General features: G+C 38.0%; 1 protein-coding gene across 6 annotated transcripts in view; it reads right to left on the reverse strand.

Moving 5' to 3' along the window:
- Positions 1–18,496, reverse strand: part of cadpsa (Ca2+-dependent activator protein for secretion a) — a 453,076-nt gene that overhangs the window by 110,287 nt on the left and 324,293 nt on the right. For all 6 annotated transcript variants that reach the window (XM_073072303.1, XM_073072304.1, XM_073072299.1 and 3 more), the window contains exons 13-16: positions 17,145–17,332; positions 11,017–11,118; positions 6,415–6,478; positions 5,588–5,711 (exon numbers count right to left, since the gene is read on the reverse strand). In XM_073072303.1, coding sequence (XP_072928404.1) covers positions 5,588–5,711; positions 6,415–6,478; positions 11,017–11,118; positions 17,145–17,332 — 478 coding nt within the window. The remainder of the gene's footprint in view (positions 1–5,587; positions 5,712–6,414; positions 6,479–11,016; positions 11,119–17,144; positions 17,333–18,496) is intronic.

Consider the following 18,496-nt stretch of genomic DNA (forward strand, 5'->3'; position numbering starts at 1 on the left):
GTTTTAATTATCAACATTATGTATTTGAGCTATTTTCAACAAAGCACAGAATAGACTATGCCCATGTAAGGAAGCCTGGTACATGCAGTTGGTGAATGCTGGGTTGCTGAGATCACAATCCCTGCATGCTGGCCACTAGGTACTTCTGCAGCCACTTTTTTTTTTGGCAATATAAAAAAGTGACTGTCAATATAAAACAAGAAAGGAGAGAAGCAGGAAAGAACAGGTAGTGCAGAATGAATTACTTCTCTGAACAAAGAGCTGGAAAAAAAGTGTTTGGTTGCTTCATAGTATTCCCAGACCTAAAAGTCACAGTATAAAAGAGGGTACATTAACAAAACCAGAAAGAATTGAAGCACAAAAGGGAAATAATCAAACACTATGGGATCTACACTGGAATTGAATGCATTTTTACTTACACATAGCCATCATGTGCTCAAGCTTACTAGAAATGCACTCAGCTCTGTCTAAACTTGCAGTCAACTGCAGTTCACACCAGCTAAGTAAGAATCTAACATTTTCAAACAATAAAAAGACATTAGTTTAATTACATCATTCCGCAACTTTATTGCTGAAAAATTATGAGTATATATTTTAAAACAATATAAATTGCTCTAATTTCTGCCTAGTTCTGTAAAATGCCCTGAGTACTCAGTTTTAAATCAAACATTTGTTACATAACTACTCTCACTAAATGAAACTTCATCTTTAGTACACAGCTTTGGAAGAACCACCAAACAAAAGCATACTGTCACATAACAGAGGCTAACACCCTTAAGCAGCAGTTCACACACATTTACTTTTCAAAACCTATAGACTTCTAATGTTATTAGTTATGATTTAGTGAATGTTCTGCATGTCTTATCTATGCATTACACTATTTCAACTAGTAAAGAGGTCTTACTACATGTAACTAATAATTCTCCCATTCAAACTGTGGACCTGCAATAGAATAGGCAGTGGGGGTGAGGAAACGTCATCAATCTGAAGCAATTTTTAAGAAGGAAAAACAGCATAAAAGGACCAATGTCTGCAAGACAAAATAGCACTTTCAAAACTTGTTTTGAAAGTTAAATAAACAGACTCCCATTTTCACATTAACAGTATCAAACTTCTGTTAAATAAAAAGCTAAAAATCTGTGAATACAGCAACAATAAACAAATTAGGCACAGCTTTACTTCAACAAACACTACTGAAGTATCTTCATACAGACATTCTTTAATGAAATGATTTGATTTAAGAAGTCTACTACAATTTACAGACGTTTCCCCTTTTAGGCTTCACGTTTTTGAAACACTTTAAATGTTCAAGGATGAAATTTCACAAGTTTCTTCAGTTCATCTGATGTCACTTTGGTGGCAGAACAGCAGAGAATGTGGAAGAGCAGTTTTAATGCTGGCTATTCTGGAGCTTCTACATTTCTTACAAGAGACGATGGCAGACAAGTGGAAGAGCCTGTAAAGAAGCTCACTTCCTATCATTGACTTTCCTGCTTTTCCTGTAACCCCACGCTAACTATGTAATGGATGGAAGGGTGGGGATGTTTCTGTCTCAATTACCAACAGTGCTTCTCTGATGTATCTGCTGATTTAATCTGTGATGGTATTCAGTGAATACTCTCATTCCTACCTGTATTCCCTTGCTAAGGATTTCCTCAGTGCCACCTATCCACATCATGCCTGAAACCAGGAACTTTGCCCGAGTAGAAAGTCAAACAAGCACTCCTTAACACAGTAATACTTCAATACTTTGCAGTTGCAAACTGAGGAACACAATTCTACTTTAATCCCATCTTTTTCCATTAATTGCCAGCATGCTTACTTGATCCGCTCTATCATCAGAGCAGAAATCTCCCTACTTCCACATGCAGCATTTCCTTATGATAGAAGGAAGCATTCCAGCCCTTGACTCTATGGTATCCCACAAGGTCTCATTTCCTACTAATTTCCCCTGTACTATTCTCCCCACATCCCATCAACTCTCCCTGCATTCAGTTAGACCGCAGGACCTATTGACCTGCCCAATCCATAGACTGATGAAATGAGAGAGAAAATGGAGTCCCTAGGGAAATCCACATGTAGACTTCAGACGGGCAGCACCAGAAGTCAGATTAAACCTGGCCTGCTCTTGCTGTGAGGCAGTGGTGCCCCAATTTAATTCCAGTAAATACTGGAAAAGACCTAAACCTCAAACCTGCCATCTCCAATCTTCTTACTCACAAGATCAGATACTGAAGCTGACTACTTGCAGGCCTGATGCCATACTTGGCTTTGAGATGATCTTTGACCATCAGTCTTACAGACTATTTCTGGCTCTGTAGGATCACCCAACTCTATCCCTGCCCTCATTACCTGACCCTACATTCTACTGTCTGTAAACTTGAGTTTGTTAAAAAAAATCTGGTATTCACCAAAACACTGAGTTCTTGATTAAGCACTGCATTGCCTTTTCAATTTATTTCTCATTGTTAAATCGCACTGCCCCGCTGTGCCTCTGTAATCTTCTCCTACCCTACATCACTCAGAAATATCAACGCACTCTCCAACACTTGCCTCTTCCATGTAGTGAATTTTAATGCCTCAGCAATAGCAGCAGCTTTCAACTTCTGAGGTGCTAGGTGCTGCAGTTCTCTCACTTCCTCTTCACCTGTTTTTCCCCCCGCCCTTCTTTAATACATGTGATCATGTTTGATAACATTCCGTGCTGAGCACATGTGGTTCAGTTCTGTCTGATAATTTTCTGTGGTGATCTTATGTGGTCCAGTTCTGTTTGATAATATTCTGTGGTGATCTCACGTGGTCCAATTCTGTTTGATAATATTCTGTGGTGATCTTATGTGGTCCAGTTCTGTCTGATAATATTCTGTGGTGATCTCACGTGGTCCAGTTCTGTCTGATAATATTCTGTGGTGATCTCACGTGGTCCAGTTCTGTTTGATAATATTCTGTGGTGATCTCATGTGGTCCAGTTCTGTTTGATAATATTCTGTGGTGATCTTATGTGGTCCAGTTCTGTTTGATAATATTCTGTGGTGATCTCACGTGGTCCAATTCTGTTTGATAATATTCTGTGGTGATCTTATGTGGTCCAGTTCTGTTTGATAATATTCTGTGGTGATCTTATGTGGTCCAGTTCTGTTTGATAATATTCTGTGGTGATCTCAAGTGGTCCAGTTCTGTTTGATAATATTCTGTGGTGATCTCACGTGGTCCAGTTCTGTCTGATAATATTCTGTGGTGATCTCACGTGGTCCAGTTCTGTTTGATAATATTCTGTGGTGATCTCATGTGGTCCAGCTCTGTTTGATAATATTCTGTGGTGATCTCATGTGGTCCAGCTCTGTTTGATAATATTCTGTGGTGATCTTATGTGGTCCAGTTCTGTTTGATAATATTCTGTGGTGATCTTATGTGGTCCAGTTCTGTTTGATAATATTCTGTGGTGATCTCACGTGGTCCAGTTCTGTTTGATAATATTCTGTGGGGATCTCATGTGGTCCAGCTCTGTTTGATAATATTCTGTGGTGATCTCATGCGGTCCAGCTCTGTTTGATAATATTCTGTGGTGATCTCATGTGGTCCAGCTCTGTTTGATAATATTCTGTGGTGATCTCACGTGGTCCAATTCTGTTTGATAATATTCTGTGGTGATCTCATGTGGTCCAGTTCTGTTTGATAATATTCTGTGGTGATCTCATGTGGTCCAGTTCTGTTTGATAATATTCTGTGGTGATCTTATGTGGTCCAGTTCTGTTTGATAATATTCTGTGGTGATCTTATGTGGTCCAGTTCTGTTTGATAATATTCTGTGGTGATCTCAAGTGGTCCAGTTCTGTTTGATAATATTCTGTGGTGATCTCACGTGGTCCAGTTCTGTTTGATAATATTCTGTGGTGATCTCATGTGGTCCAGTTCTGTTTGATAATATTCTGTGGTGATCTCATGTGGTCCAGCTCTGTTTGATAATATTCTGTGGTGATCTCATGTGGTCCAGCTCTGTTTGATAATATTCTGTGGTGATCTTATGTGGTCCAGTTCTGTTTGATAATATTCTGTGGTGATCTTATGTCGTCCAGTTCTGTTTGATAATATTCTGTGGTGATCTTATGTGGTCCAGTTCTGTTTGATAATATTCTGTGGTGATCATATGTGGTCCAATTCTGTTTGATAATATTCTGTGGTGATCTCACATGGTCCAATTCTGTTTGATAATATTCTGTGGTGATCTTATGTGGTCCAGTTCTGTTTGATAATATTCTGTGGTGATCTCAAGTGGTCCAGTTCTGTCTGATAATATTCTGTGGTGATCTCAAGTGGTCCAGTTCTGTCTGATAATATTCTGTGGTGATCTCACGTGGTCCAGTTCTGTTTGATAATATTCTGTGGTGATCTCAAGTGGTCCAGTTCTGTCTGATAATATTCTGTGGTGATCTCACGTGGTCCAATTCTGTTTGATAATATTCTGTGGTGATCTTATGTGGTCCAGTTCTGTTTGATAATATTCTGTGGTGATCTCAAGTGGTCCAGTTCTGTCTGATAATATTCTGTGGTGATCTCATGTGGTCCAGCTCTGTTTGATAATATTCTGTGGTGATCTTATGTCGTCCAGTTCTGTTTGATAATATTCTGTGGTGATCTCACGTGGTCCAGTTCTGTTTGATAATATTCTGTGGTGATCTCAAGTGGTCCAGTTCTGTCTGATAATATTCTGTGGTGATCTCACGTGGTCCAGTTCTGTCTGATAATATTCTGTGGTGATCTCACGTGGTCCAGTTCTGTTTGATAATATTCTGTGGTGATCTCAAGTGGTCCAGTTCTGTTTGATAACATTCCGAGGTGCACCTTTATTTGTTGAAGCTACTGCATAAATACGTTGCTTACGTTGATTTACGTTTTTGTAGTTGCAGCGTTGCAGAATCTTCCATATTACAAGCTTCTGAGGAGATGAATATAATTATCAGTAGGCTCAAAGTTAGCTTCTTTCTAGGGAAATTTTCATTTTCCAGTGGCGATCCAAAAAATGCTCACCTTCCTTCCATAAATGGAAGTAAAAGTTTGTTAAAATTGCATTTGAGATTTCTAGCTAATAATGAACCTCATGTTGCTTTAAGAATTTTCAATTCTAAGCCAATAGGTGGAGCCAATTATGTTAATAATGGTAATTTACAATTATAGGGCTTTACAGGGTTCGAGTATGTATTATGTGTTGAAGCAGTGCACTCTCAATATTTTTCATCAATGTACAATTTTTTCTCATGCCTTTTCAAATATAGGTTTCAGTGATTAAACGACACTGTTTACCTGTTGGATCTGATATTTGCTTGCACTTAAACTGAAGCAAGTATAACAAACTGAAGTTTGTGTTGAGCACAAGCTAGTAATTTCAATGGTATTTAGTAAGCGTAAGCACTAAGAATAATTTAATTTGCCTGTGAAGCAAATGCATATTGTTCTTCGACAACATGTTCTTGAAAATCACTTCTTTGAATCAACTCATTGCCATGTACATAACTTTGTAGATTTTTGGTAATGTGGTTTCAAGTGCTTTATTTAGTGAAAGCATTCATAAGGAAACTCTGCGACCTACCTTCAATTTTGGCATACTCAGAAAGTCGTGTGTAATTTACAAGTGCAGCTTTCTCCAAACATTTCCGAATAACAACTTTAACTTCTTCTTGTGGAACCGGGGTTACTATATCCTTCATCAGCACCTTTTTAATGACAGAAATGGAAGTCTATTATAGGAAGCCCTGAGGAATATTAGAAGCAATGGCTATACACTCTTTACCCTTATCTTGTTGAACTTTTCCAGATACCAGAAAAAAGCTGGATTTGCAGCAATTGACGTCCATTGAAGATAAGAATGTCTAATTCTGGTATGCAAAAGCAATTTTAACATACACTTTGACTATGATTAGATGTGAAATGCACTCACCTTGACTCAGAAGGGTGTGGACTCAAGGCATGTAAACACTACACTGACAATCCACTGTAACACCAAGAGAATGCTGCAGTGTGAAGAAATATGAAGTTTGGGGTGAAATATTAAACTGAGGGCAGATCTGATCTCCCAGGCGAACATAATGGGTCGAGGGTATCATATGAAGAGAACCAAGAGGACCTAGCCCTCATTCAAATTTTCTAAAAACAAATTACCTCAACATTATTACCCTGCCAGAGTGTGGGCATTTTATGGAGCAAAGCCTGGTTGCAATAATTTCAACTTTGTAACAGTCAGTACATCTGAGAAAGAATTTTATTCTATATTAGCCTTAAACACTTTGGGTCATTCTTCAAAGGGTAATGAAAGATGCTATATAAAAAAAACACCTTTTTGTAAAATGGGATTGGCGGATTAAATGTAAATTACTTTGATATTTGAACTGCACTTAATTTAAATTGTTCACTGCTCACCCTCTCCAAGAGAGACAAAGTGGCCTTCAGTGCTCCCTCTGGTCTTCCAAATGGAAAGCAATATCTGTTAGACAGATGGATTGTATTAGTTTTCAACAAAATGTCAATGATAATCTTAGTTAACTTTAGAGATCAGAGAAGAGGCAAAATGCACGAGACAATCTAAGTCTTTTAGCAAGGATTAGCAAAACAGTAACAAGTTAGACATTGCAATGGGCCAGACTTTACAGTCAGCAGTGAAGAGATGGTGCCTAGTGTTAAATCAAATGAAGTTGCCCATGGAGATTAAGTCAACTTCTGAGGCAACAATACTCTCTTTTCTAACATCAGTTGCTGTCAGGTATTATTTGACATTTAGCAATAGCAACATCAGCAGGTAGAGCAGGCAGCATGAGTAGTTTAAAGAAGAATTTTTAGAGACGTAAGGAACAGGAGCAGAGCCAGGAATAAGCCACGAGGCCTGTTCCACCACTTCATAAAGAGAATAGTCCTGCATCACAGGTTTCTCAATCTCAGCCTTGAATTGGCTTGAAGTCTAAGCATTCACAACTCTCTGGAGTAGAACATTTTAAAGATTCATAACACTCTTAATGAAGAAATGTTTCAAGTTCTCAGTCCTAATTGTCCGACTCTTTATCCTGAGTCTGTGCCCCCAGTTCTAGACATGAAGCCAAGTAAAGTCGCTCTTAGATTCTTCCCTGTCAAAACACTTCAGGATCTTGTAAGTTCCAATTACCTGTTCTCTAGAGAATGTACACTCAAGTCTACTCAACCAATCCTCATAGGATTTCTAGGCTCTCCTATCCCAGGAATAAATCAAGTAGTTTATGTTATATTATCTGCAAGCCAAGCAGGTCCATCCTGAGATAAGGGACAAAAGCAGTTTAAGAAGCTCCTGGTATGATAGAAACAGAGAATAGGTGCAGGAGTAGGCCCTTCAGCCCTTCGAGCCTGCACTGCCATTCAGAAAGATCATGGCTGATCATTCAACTCAGAACCCTGTACCTGCTTTCCCTCCATACCCCCTGATCCCTTTAGCCACAAGGGCCATATCTAACTTTCTCTTAAATATAGCCAATGAACCGGCCTCAACTGTTTCCTGTGGCAGAGAATTCCACAGATTCACCACTCTCTGTGTGAAGAAGTTTTTCCTCATCTCGGTCCTAAAAGGCTTCCCCTTTATCCTTAAACTGTGACCCCTCATTCTGGACTTTCCCAACATCGGAAACAATCTTCCTGCATCTAGCCTGTCCAATCCCTTTAGAATTTTATACGTTTCAATAAGATCCCCCCTCAATCTTCTAAATTCCAGTGAGTATAAGCCTAGTCGATCCAGTCTTTCTTCATATGAAAGTCCTGCCATCCCAGGAATCAATCTGGTGAACCTTCTCTGTACTCCCTCTATGGCAAGAATGTCCTTCCTCAGATTAGGGGACCAAAACTGCACACAATATTCTAGGTGTGATCTCACCAAGGCCTTGTACAACTGCAGTAGAACCTCCCTGCTCCTGTACTCAAATCCTTTTGCTATGAATGCCAACATACCATTTTCCTTTTTCACCACCTGCTGTACCTGCATGCCCACCTTGAATGACTGGTGTACAACGATACCCAGGTCTCGTTGCATCTCCCCTTTTCCTAATCGGCCACCGTTCAGATACTAATCTGTTTTCCTGTTCTTGCAACCAAAGTGGATAACCTCACATTTATCAACATTAAATTGCATCTGCCATGAATTTGCCCACTCATCTAACCTATTCAAGTCACCCTGCAACCTCTTAGCATCCTCCTCACAGCTAACACTGCCACCCAGCTTCGTGTCATCCGCAAACTTGGAGATGCTGCATTTAATTCCCTCGTCTAAATCATTAATATATATTGTAAACAACTGGGGTCCCAGCATTGAGCCTTGCGATACCCCACTGCTATTCTGAAAAGGTCCCGTTTACTCCCACTCTTTGCTTCCTGTCTGCCAACAATTCTCTATCCACATCAATACCATACCCCCAATACCGTGTGCTTTAAGTTTGCACACTAATCTTCAAAAGCCTTTTGAAAATCTAAATATACCACATCCACTGGCTCTCCCCTATCCACTCTACCAGTTACATCTTCAAAAAATTCTATAAGTTTCATCAGACATGATTTTCCTTTCACAAATCCATGCTGACTTTGTCCGATGATTTCACCTCTTTCCAAATGTGCTGTTATCACATCTTTGATAACCGACTCTCGCATTTTCCCCACCACCAATGTCAGACTAACTGGTCTATAATTCCCCGGTTTCTCTCTCCCTCCTTTTTTAAAAAGTGGGGTTACATTAGCCACCCTCCAATCCTGAGGAACTAATCCAGAATCTAAGGAGTTTTGAAAAATTATCACTAATGCATCCACTATTTCTTGGGCTACTTCCTTAAGCACTCTGGGATGCAGACCATCTGGCCCTGGGGATTTATCTGCCTTTAATCCCTTCAATTTACCTAACACCACTTCCCTACTAACATGTATTTCTCTCAGTTCCTCCCTCTCACCAGACCCTCGGTCCCTTACTATTTCCAGAAGATTATTTATGTCCTTCTTAGTGAAGACAGAACCAAAGTAGTTATTCAATTGGTCTGCCATGTCTTTGTTCCCTATAATCAATTCACCTGCTTCTGACTGTAAAGGACCTACATTTGTCTTGACCAATCTTTTTCTTTTCACGTATCTATAAAAGCTTTTACAGTTAGTTTTTATGTTCCCTGCCAGCTTTCTCTCATGATTTTTTTCCCTTTTCCTAATTAAGCCCTTTGTCCTCCTCTGCTGGTCTCTGAATTTCTCCCAGTCCTCAGGTGTGCCGCTTTTTTTTGCTAATTTATATGTTTCTTCTTTGGACTTGATACTATCCCTAATTTCCCTTGTCAGCCACGGGTGCACTACCTTCCCTGGTTTATTCTTTTGGCAAACTGGGATGAACAATTGTTGTAGTTCATCCATGCGATCTTTAAATGCTTGCCATTGCATATCCACCGTCAACCCTTTAAGTATCATTTGCCAGTCTATCTTAGCTAATTCACGTCTCATACCTTCAAAGTTACCCTTCTTTAAGTTCAGAACCTTTGTTTCTGAATTAACTATGTCACTCTCCATCTTAATGAAGAATTCCACCATATTATGGTCACTCTTACCCAAGGGGCCTCGCACGACAAGATTGCTAACTAACCCTTCCTCATTGCTCAATACCCAATCTAGAATGGCCTGCTCTCTAGTTGGTTCCTCGACATGTTGGTTCAGAAAACCATCCCGCATACATTCCAAGAAATCCTCTTCCTCAGCACCCTTACCAATTTGGTTCACCCAATCTAAATGTAGATTGAAGTCACCCATTATAACTACCATTCCTTTATTGCACGCATTTCTAATTTCCTGTTTAATGCCATCCCCAACCTCACTACTACTGTTAGGTGGCCTGTACACAACTCCCACCAGCGTTTTCTGCCTTTTAGTGTTATGCAGCTCTACCCATATCGATTCCACATCCTCCAGGCTAATGTCCTTCCTTTCTATTGCGTTAATCTCCTCTCTAACCAGCAATGCTACCTCACCTCCTTTTCTTTCCTGTCTATCCCTCCTGAATATTGAATACTGAATGATCCCAATAAGGCCCTGTACAATTGTAACTTTGCTACCTACTCTTGCACACCAATCTCTTGCAATAAAGGTGACCATGTAGCTTGCTTTCCCAATTGCTGTACCTGCAAAGTCACCTCCTGTGATTAAAGTACAAGGACACCTAAATCTCTCTGCATAATGATATTTAATTGCTGTTCTTTTCTATTACAAATTATGTTTTATTTTCTTTCTATCAAAGTTAGTACCCTCACATTTGTCCACATTATTTTTTACTTGCTGTCTTCCTGGACTAAGGTTAATTATTTAGTCTATCTTTTTACAAATTTGTCACTGTCACTTTCTCAGCAATCTTTGATGGGGATGTAAAAACACAACTCAGAAAAGACATTCTATAGAGCACAAAAATCCAGTAATATATAAGAATTTTAAGAAAATAACAATTCAGGCATTTATGATTAGTTTCATTAGTTTTTTTGTATCTTGTTTCCTTTCAAACAGAAGTTAAAGCAGAAAAAATGTTAATAAACTCACTTGCACCTTATAGAACAAAACATAAAATGTTTTGATCACTATTCCAGCAGAATAGATTAGAGAAAGTTGTAAGCCAGCACTTCTTGTTGAGGAGGAAGGTACCATTGACAGTATCCTTTGGATTTACCTGTTTGTACTCCGGACATTGTAGGCTATTTTATGGTGCAATGATAATGGGATAAATTGTCTACCTTCTCCACAGATGCTGCATGGCCTGGTGTGGGTATCCACTCTTTTCAGATGTTTTTCCTCACCAACTATTGCTCTTTCTGTAGCTGATGCTGGAATGGCTTTTTTTTTCCCCCCTGGTGCTTTAAAGTTGCACAGAACTAATACAAAAATAATATTAAACAAAGTACCATTTCTGTATGTATCTTAAAATCAAACAGACTTATGTACCACTGGAAAGAAGTAAAAAAATACATCAACCAGCTTGATGGTTTATCTGCTTGTATTTACCTAAAATGAGTAATCTGGTTCTCGAGTAGTGAACGCAGTCTGGCCTTGATTTCTTCAAAACGTTCTTTCTCTTCCACTGTGACTGTCCCTATTCCATCGGGCCTGGAGGCAGGGAAAAGAACATTTAACTGTGTTCTTTCATGTCTGTTTGCAACATTCAGTTCAGTACGAGAAATAAATACAAAGAATAACTACCGGAAGAAATTAAATACTGGGGGCATGCATTTAAGGTGAGAGAGTAAAGTTTAAAGGAGATGTGCAGGGTAAGATTTTGTTCACACAGAGAAGAGCAGGTGCCTGGAATGGATGGTGGAAGCAGATATGATAGCGGAATTTAAGAGGGTTTTAGATAGACATGTGAATGGGAACAGAGGGATATGGATCATGTTCAGGCAGAAGAGATTGAGTTTAATTTGGCGTAGATATTGTAAGCTGAAGAGCTGGTTCCTGTGCTGTACTGTTTGATGCTCAATGATAGGAATTTAGAATAAAACGTTTTGCCATTTTAAGGCAGAAGAGTTGAATTGCACATGGAAAATCTGCTTTTAATAAGTTCGTAATCACCTACAGTCAAATTGTATTCACTTCTATGTTTTCAATGTTATTAACGTTACTTAAGTTACAATGAGTTCTAACAACTGCAAAAGCAGAGAAACTCCCTTAACAGTTTATTGATTACAAAACACAGAGAAAGTGAGTCATTTTACTTTTCTGCTGAGTTTAAAGTTTGGTAACTGGAATCTTCTGGGGATATCAAACAAAGTGTGGGCATAGAAAATTATATAATGCAGTGCTGGCAATGAAAAAGACTTGGGATTGGACCTCCCTTTAAAGCAGGTATACCAACAGTGGATATGAGAGCCTAGGGCAGTCTGTCTCTTCTAGCCCACCACAATGTGGTGGAGTGCAACCAGCAAGTAGAACAGGACACATTATTGTGGTGGGGGGGGGGGGGGGGGAGGAAGCTGGGTTCTTTGGAGTAAGGGGCAAAGCCAAAGCTCTGGCCTGGCTTTATTTGGTAATGCCCAGAAGGAAAGCACCTGCTTCTCTAGCCCCAAAAATTACTCAATAATTTACCCTTTGACTCGGGCTCATCCTTGTTAAATGGGTATTTATGCCCCCTACTTGAGGGACACCTGTGGTATGGAGATGATGGATAGAGGAGAGTTTGCTTATGTTTTGGTTGTGCCAGCTTTCTAATCAAAACAGTAAACTGACACACGATTGTCTTTTGGTGTCGTTCATGAGATGTTTTAGTGGTTTCAGAGGCTAACCGGCTGGAAGAATTTCGCTCCAGTAGTTCTATTAAATGTATTTTGTAGCATGTTTTGTGTTGTAATGAATTGTATTTATAAGATTGTACAATTACTGTTCAAAGAGTTGATTTCATCTTTATTGATTAAAAAACAGAAAAATTAAAACATAAATGCTGCATTTTTGCCTCACACTTATTTGAGGATTTTGATGATGAGCAAAAGGGAGATTTAAAACCTTTTCTTCATGATACAATTTAAATATCCTTTTCTACTTTTTTGACCTTTTGCACTTAGTAAGCAAGGAGTTGATCATTAAAACTATGTGGTTGTTTTTCCCAGGCTATTATCCATATGGCTTAAGTTTTAGATGAAGTGTATGTTATAAAAGGGAACAAATTAAGTCCTGCACAAATAAACATTTCCTTATTATTTCACAACTTCAGGTTAAACAAAATGGATAGCTCCCAACTATTTACACCGGCCCATAATCCATAATAAGAAGGAAAGAAGCCAACCTAATCCCTTCACGAAAGGAAGCAACAGCCCAGACAAACAACATTACCAGGTTCTTCAGTCAAATGCAGAGAGGGATTTGTACTCTACTATCCAGCCTACACTAGCTCAGTCTCCCTTTCTGTAGTGTGAGTAGACTGTGAATAGAATAAACAGTCCTTTTCCATGGGCCTCCTTCAGTGTATATTTTAAGCTGTGCAAATCCCCAGCACCAGCCTGTTTGGCAACACAAAAGCATGATAAAGGATTACAGAACCTCTAATAAACCTCCTGTCAGGGGTTAATTGGTCAGCTTTATTTCTCATTATTTGCAAGCATCAATTGTGACCTTAGGCTCAGAAATTACAATCTATACTGCAGTGCTGCAGTGACCAATCAGGTAAAAGTTGTTAATACCACAAATCATCCCACATGAGATTGTACTCTGGAGCTCGGAAAGCAATTTTTTGCACTCTTTGGAGAAGCTCAGTGGACCAAGCTGCTTCTTTTCTTATTCATAAAAAAAGAAAAATGTCAGAAGCTGATATAAATGAGGTGTACTTCAAGACCCTTCTGAAATGCAGAGATTTAGTTGTTAAACTAACATATTCAAATAGAAAAAGAGATGAGATTTTATAGCATTATAGTTTGAAGTTTGGAATTGTCACGTGCCAATAAAGAGCAATTTAAAAAATTAAGCTATGAACAAAAATGGGCTATCCTATATCAACGAGAAACATGCTTTTTTTTAACCAAAATGGAAAGCCCATAGAAAATACTTGAGTCCTTGAGATTACAACTTTGATCAACCTGTAATACAAAATTACTATATTTCTATTCAGAATGGAAGTTCTGTTCACAAAAAGGGCTTGATTTTCTTTACTAAAGCCATAAACCTACTGTATACCTTCACAACATGTATTCCATGTTATGAAATAAAGCTGACAAATTCTAAAAAATTGGAATGGATTCTGATATTATATTGCAACGGCTCATAGTAACTGGAAAAATCTGAGAGTATTTTCAAAGCGGATGCCAAGATGTAAGCATCTGACCACAAAAGTAGTACAATCCACAAGTCAATTATAGCTACTTTGGAGTGGTTTCCATGTCTCGGAGGGCCTGCCAACTGTAACCCGTCATGGCTACTAGGATTTCTTTTCTCAAACAGCTGTGGACTATATTACATCTGACATGATGAGCGTCTTTCGACTCTACCTTTCAAAACTTCGGCAAACCATTTTCTCATTGCCGTTCACAAAGATGACATTTTCGGCAGCGTGATAGGAAAGATGTCATGTTGGTTGTTTTTCAAGTCTTTGTCACAGTGGTTAGCACCAGTTCTGTCAGCTTCACTCTCCTCACAGTCTCCTATCTCAGGCCATGTCACAAATAATAAAATTTCCAATGCTTTTTGTCAAAATTTACAAATAATCAAGCCCTCGCCATGCTATTTGCTATGGATTTCATCGCTCGGGATTCTCCTTAAAAAATAATCGGCCAAATTAGAAATGTTTTTTAACATGATTGAGCAAAGTTACTTGTTTTATATATAAAATGTTAATTTAGTTATAAATATTAAATTTGAATTCTAAAGATGAAAGAAGTGCTACAGAAATACAAATACCACCCATCATTTGAACAACTGTCGATATTTTATTCAAATAAAGGACAGGATAAATACTTATCTTCCTGTGGAGTTTCCTGCACCTTTTTAAATATGCGTGATTTAGACAGAGTAAAGACATGTTTTAAAAAAATTAACAGTTTGCATTCATTATTAATAGTTGCGGCATTTCATGAATTTAAACGAACTGATTTCTTTTCACTCTTATAAAAGTTATCTCCACAAATTAAGGTTTGGGGGAAGGAATTCAATTTTTTTTTGTCATGTAAGGTTTGCAAATAATTAGATACAATATTTTTGCACAGAAACCTTTGTTACTTTCTTTATTGACATTGATCAAACAGTAAAACCATTTTTGTACACTGGAACCTTGGATACCAGCTAGTTAGTTTCTTCTTTATGACAGCTTGTCATTCTGTCAGTCTTGACCTTCAGGCTGTCCTGTAACATCTGAATCACATTTGCTTTCTACTCTCTGACTGACTGCAAGCTACTGTTGTCTCACTGTCTGACCCAATAATAACAATACAAACAGACAACTTACTGAAACTCCACCACATGAAAAGATAATGTTTATCCTTAGCATGTATAAAAACCTACATGCAGTTAGACCTACATTTGACCCTGTGCATTTCACTATAAATGACTATAGTTCCACTTAAACTGAAGCCTTCATATGCATGAATAACAACTTTTTGCTTTTAAAGCTATGTTTTAATAATTGTGGACTTGAATAAATTTTAATTTCGTATTTAAATGTTATTTTAAGTGTTAAAATAGTAAATATGATTTAATTTGCTACAATAAATCTCAAAATTTACAGGTGTTATGACTTTGTACACAATCAGTGTGAATTAGTCTCCACACCTTCAACATTACCATCAGCGTTTCGGTTAGAAGGCTGCTTGCTTGCCAACATGAATATCCAATAAACACTTAATGATTTTATGCTACTTTGACAAATGATGTCGGTTTAGTAACTACCCTGGACAATCTGAGAGTGATAGTCCAGTTGTACAAGTTTAGAGGTTCAACTACAACAGGTTTCCTTTATCATCTAAAGTAGCTTTTATATGACATCACATACAAAATGTTTAACATGCTGTTAGACATATGTTGAGTAAATAAGGAATGTGTCAAAATTCCTGCTTGGGCTGATTAGACAGTCTGGAAAATGGAGTATTAATCTGCTCTGTAAGAATATAGTTTTCTTCGTAGTCCTTTATATAGAAGCTCCAAGATGCCAGGTGTCAAACCTTAGTAGCATGGAGCAATTATGAGAGACTTAATCAAAAGGCGAATGAGCGATGTGTATTAGAGACTAATCACATATCTTCTCAAGGTCAGCTAAACAACAAACACAAAATGTCTTCTTGATCTTTTTGGACTAGTAACTGAAATATTACAAGATTGTCAAAAGAAAGGAAATATAAAGATGAAAGAAAATATGTGTAAATAGAAGTATCTGCTATTTGTGTTGCAATATGAAGTATATGAATATGTTGCAATCTTTACTTATCACAATACTATTTTAAAATTCACTTACCTTTTTGGTTCAGGTTTTTGTTGCATCTTGGATTCCTTTTTAGAACCTTTTCTAGATTCCTTTCTCTCCTTTTTTGAGTCAATCTCTGGCTCATTTGCTGGGGTTTTGAGGGTTATGTCCCCCTCAGTTTCTACACTTGGCTGTGACATAAACAATTCTGGCCCTTTCACACTTTAAAGGATAGTTGGTTTGCAGAAAGCCAGAAACAGAACCAATGAAGCATGAAAGAAATAAAGAAAAATCAAAGCACAAGAAACAAAAGAAAAACATGAAAAAGAAATAAAAGCACACAGAAACCAACAAAAGTCCTGAAACAAGTGTTGGAATCATTAAAAAAAAAACTAATATGAAATGTACGCAGTATCTTCCATTGTATCTCCCAAGCTGCGTGAATTCAACTAAACTTAGCATTTAAATAAAAGTGGTCGGGCAGCAAACAGAAATTAATGAAATTAATCTGTCATGTCAGAGCGTGAACAGATGTTTAAAAATCACTGGAGTTACTTGCAAAGGCTATTCTGAAAATACCTTCCAAACCCATGACATCCACTGCCAAGAATGACAAGGGCTTCAAGTGCATGGAAGGACCACCAATTGGTTTCTCTCCAAGTTGCACAGCGTCCTCATCAGGAAATATATCTCCACTTCCTCAGCACTCTCTTCAATTCTGCCACTCCGTACTCATTCATTGTGGGAGTAATTTCACCGAAAGGATTGTAGCAATTCAAGAAGGTGCCTCACCATGATTTCTCAAATATAGTCAGAGCTAAATAATAAATACTGTCCTTGCCAGCCACTTCTATATCCTTAAAAAAAGAAAAAAAATTCCCAAAATCCCCTATATCTGGCTACAAATATTCATGGGATTCAATCCATTACATGATCATTTTGCACTTCAGTTTGACTAATCAACAATTAATTTTAGGCTATGCTAACTTCAGCTAATGCTAATCTAAATAAATATATTGGTTATAAAGAAAACAAGATGAAAAGACAGGGATATGGCCATACTAGTACCAAAGCCGCATGGAATTGAAAATTTGGACACAACCATTGCATGGAAAAGATTCCTATGTTCTTCTTGTGTAATGTTGACAAATATTGGGCTGTAAATGCTTATCTTTCCCAAGTAATCCCAGTAAAAGTCCAGTAGCTTAGCTATTACGATAATCATGGGCTCGTGTGTCACATTGTTTTTGAACTCTACCTGTTGCCATGAACATGTGAAGCACAGAAGGCAAAGCTGTAATGAAGCAGGGTTGGGTCAATCATTGCTCCATTTTCAGCCCTTTCAAGTAAATCATTGAGGTAGCAGAGATGTCTGTGACAGCCTCTGGTTCCATAACGGGCACAGTATTCATCCAGCACGAACACCTGACCAGGACTAAACCACCCCTGTGGAACAGAAAATCAAAATCCCTCAAGAAAGGTTTTGTAAGCAGGCAATAACATTAAGTGATTCCACAGAATAAAATACAATAAACATGTGAACTAATGATTAGCTGTAATTATGAATGATATATTACTTTATAAATATGCTTTTGGCAAAAATAACATACTTTCATTGGACAATGTTTTGTGGGCATCAATAGAAAGGATTTAACATCAGTAGAAGAACAATTTATCATTTTGGGCAAAATATACTCTGATAAATGGTTTGTGATAAATCCGTTTATATAAGCACCCAAAAGAATCTGAATCAAGGTGACCCAAACCATTTCACCAGCTTGAGGAGAAGGAATTTTGCATGTTGGATTGAAGGTAGGAACTTATAAAATCTGTGAAAAATAGGCATGATTTTGGAATTACTTGTGGGTGGAGTTTTGGAACGTAAGTATATTTGAATGTGGAGATGCAGATGACAAATTAAACCCGTTCCATGTTGCAATTACAAAAGGAAAAGCTTATCCTGAAGTGGACATGGGAACAGCTTGGTGAAGCTGTGGGCAGGGACGTACAGGGACTGAGAATGAGATCCAGCGTGTTTCTCTGGAGCAGGAATGCTTTTCCAAATCTTGGACAAATTTCAGCCCCACTGCAGAACCCCATTTTTTGTGCATTAGTGGCCCCTGTGTGGGGGTTTATTTCAGCTGATGATAACATGCCACTAATGAGCATCAATTGATTGGTGCCAGTTTTGCCTATTTGTCTCTTAATTAAAAATTGAGGACTTGACATGCATGTTGAAACTAGAGAGAGAGACAGTTATATATCTTGCCCTTTTATAATGCCCTAAAAACTATATCAAGCCCTCATGAAGACTCCAAACCATCAAAAATGGCCATGTGAGAGGAATTATGTAGTATTGTAAGAGTACCAGCTCCTTTGGGTAGATCATATGCAATGAGAAGAGGAAGAAGAAAGGGAGGTAGACTCAGGAAGCAACAATGGAGTGTGCAAAGGGGATTAATTTTAAAAGAGGAGTTAACGGTAACAAAATTTAAATATGGTAAGTGTGGGTGTGTGGTGATAATGACCTATATTATCAGTGTTTACAAATATACATTACTAATTTTTTTCTATAATTCTATTACCACAGAAAAAGAGAATGCAAGCCGA

Source organism: Hemitrygon akajei, chromosome 19 (assembly GCF_048418815.1).
Source record: "Hemitrygon akajei chromosome 19, sHemAka1.3, whole genome shotgun sequence".
NCBI classification, from domain to species: domain Eukaryota; kingdom Metazoa; phylum Chordata; class Chondrichthyes; order Myliobatiformes; family Dasyatidae; genus Hemitrygon; species Hemitrygon akajei.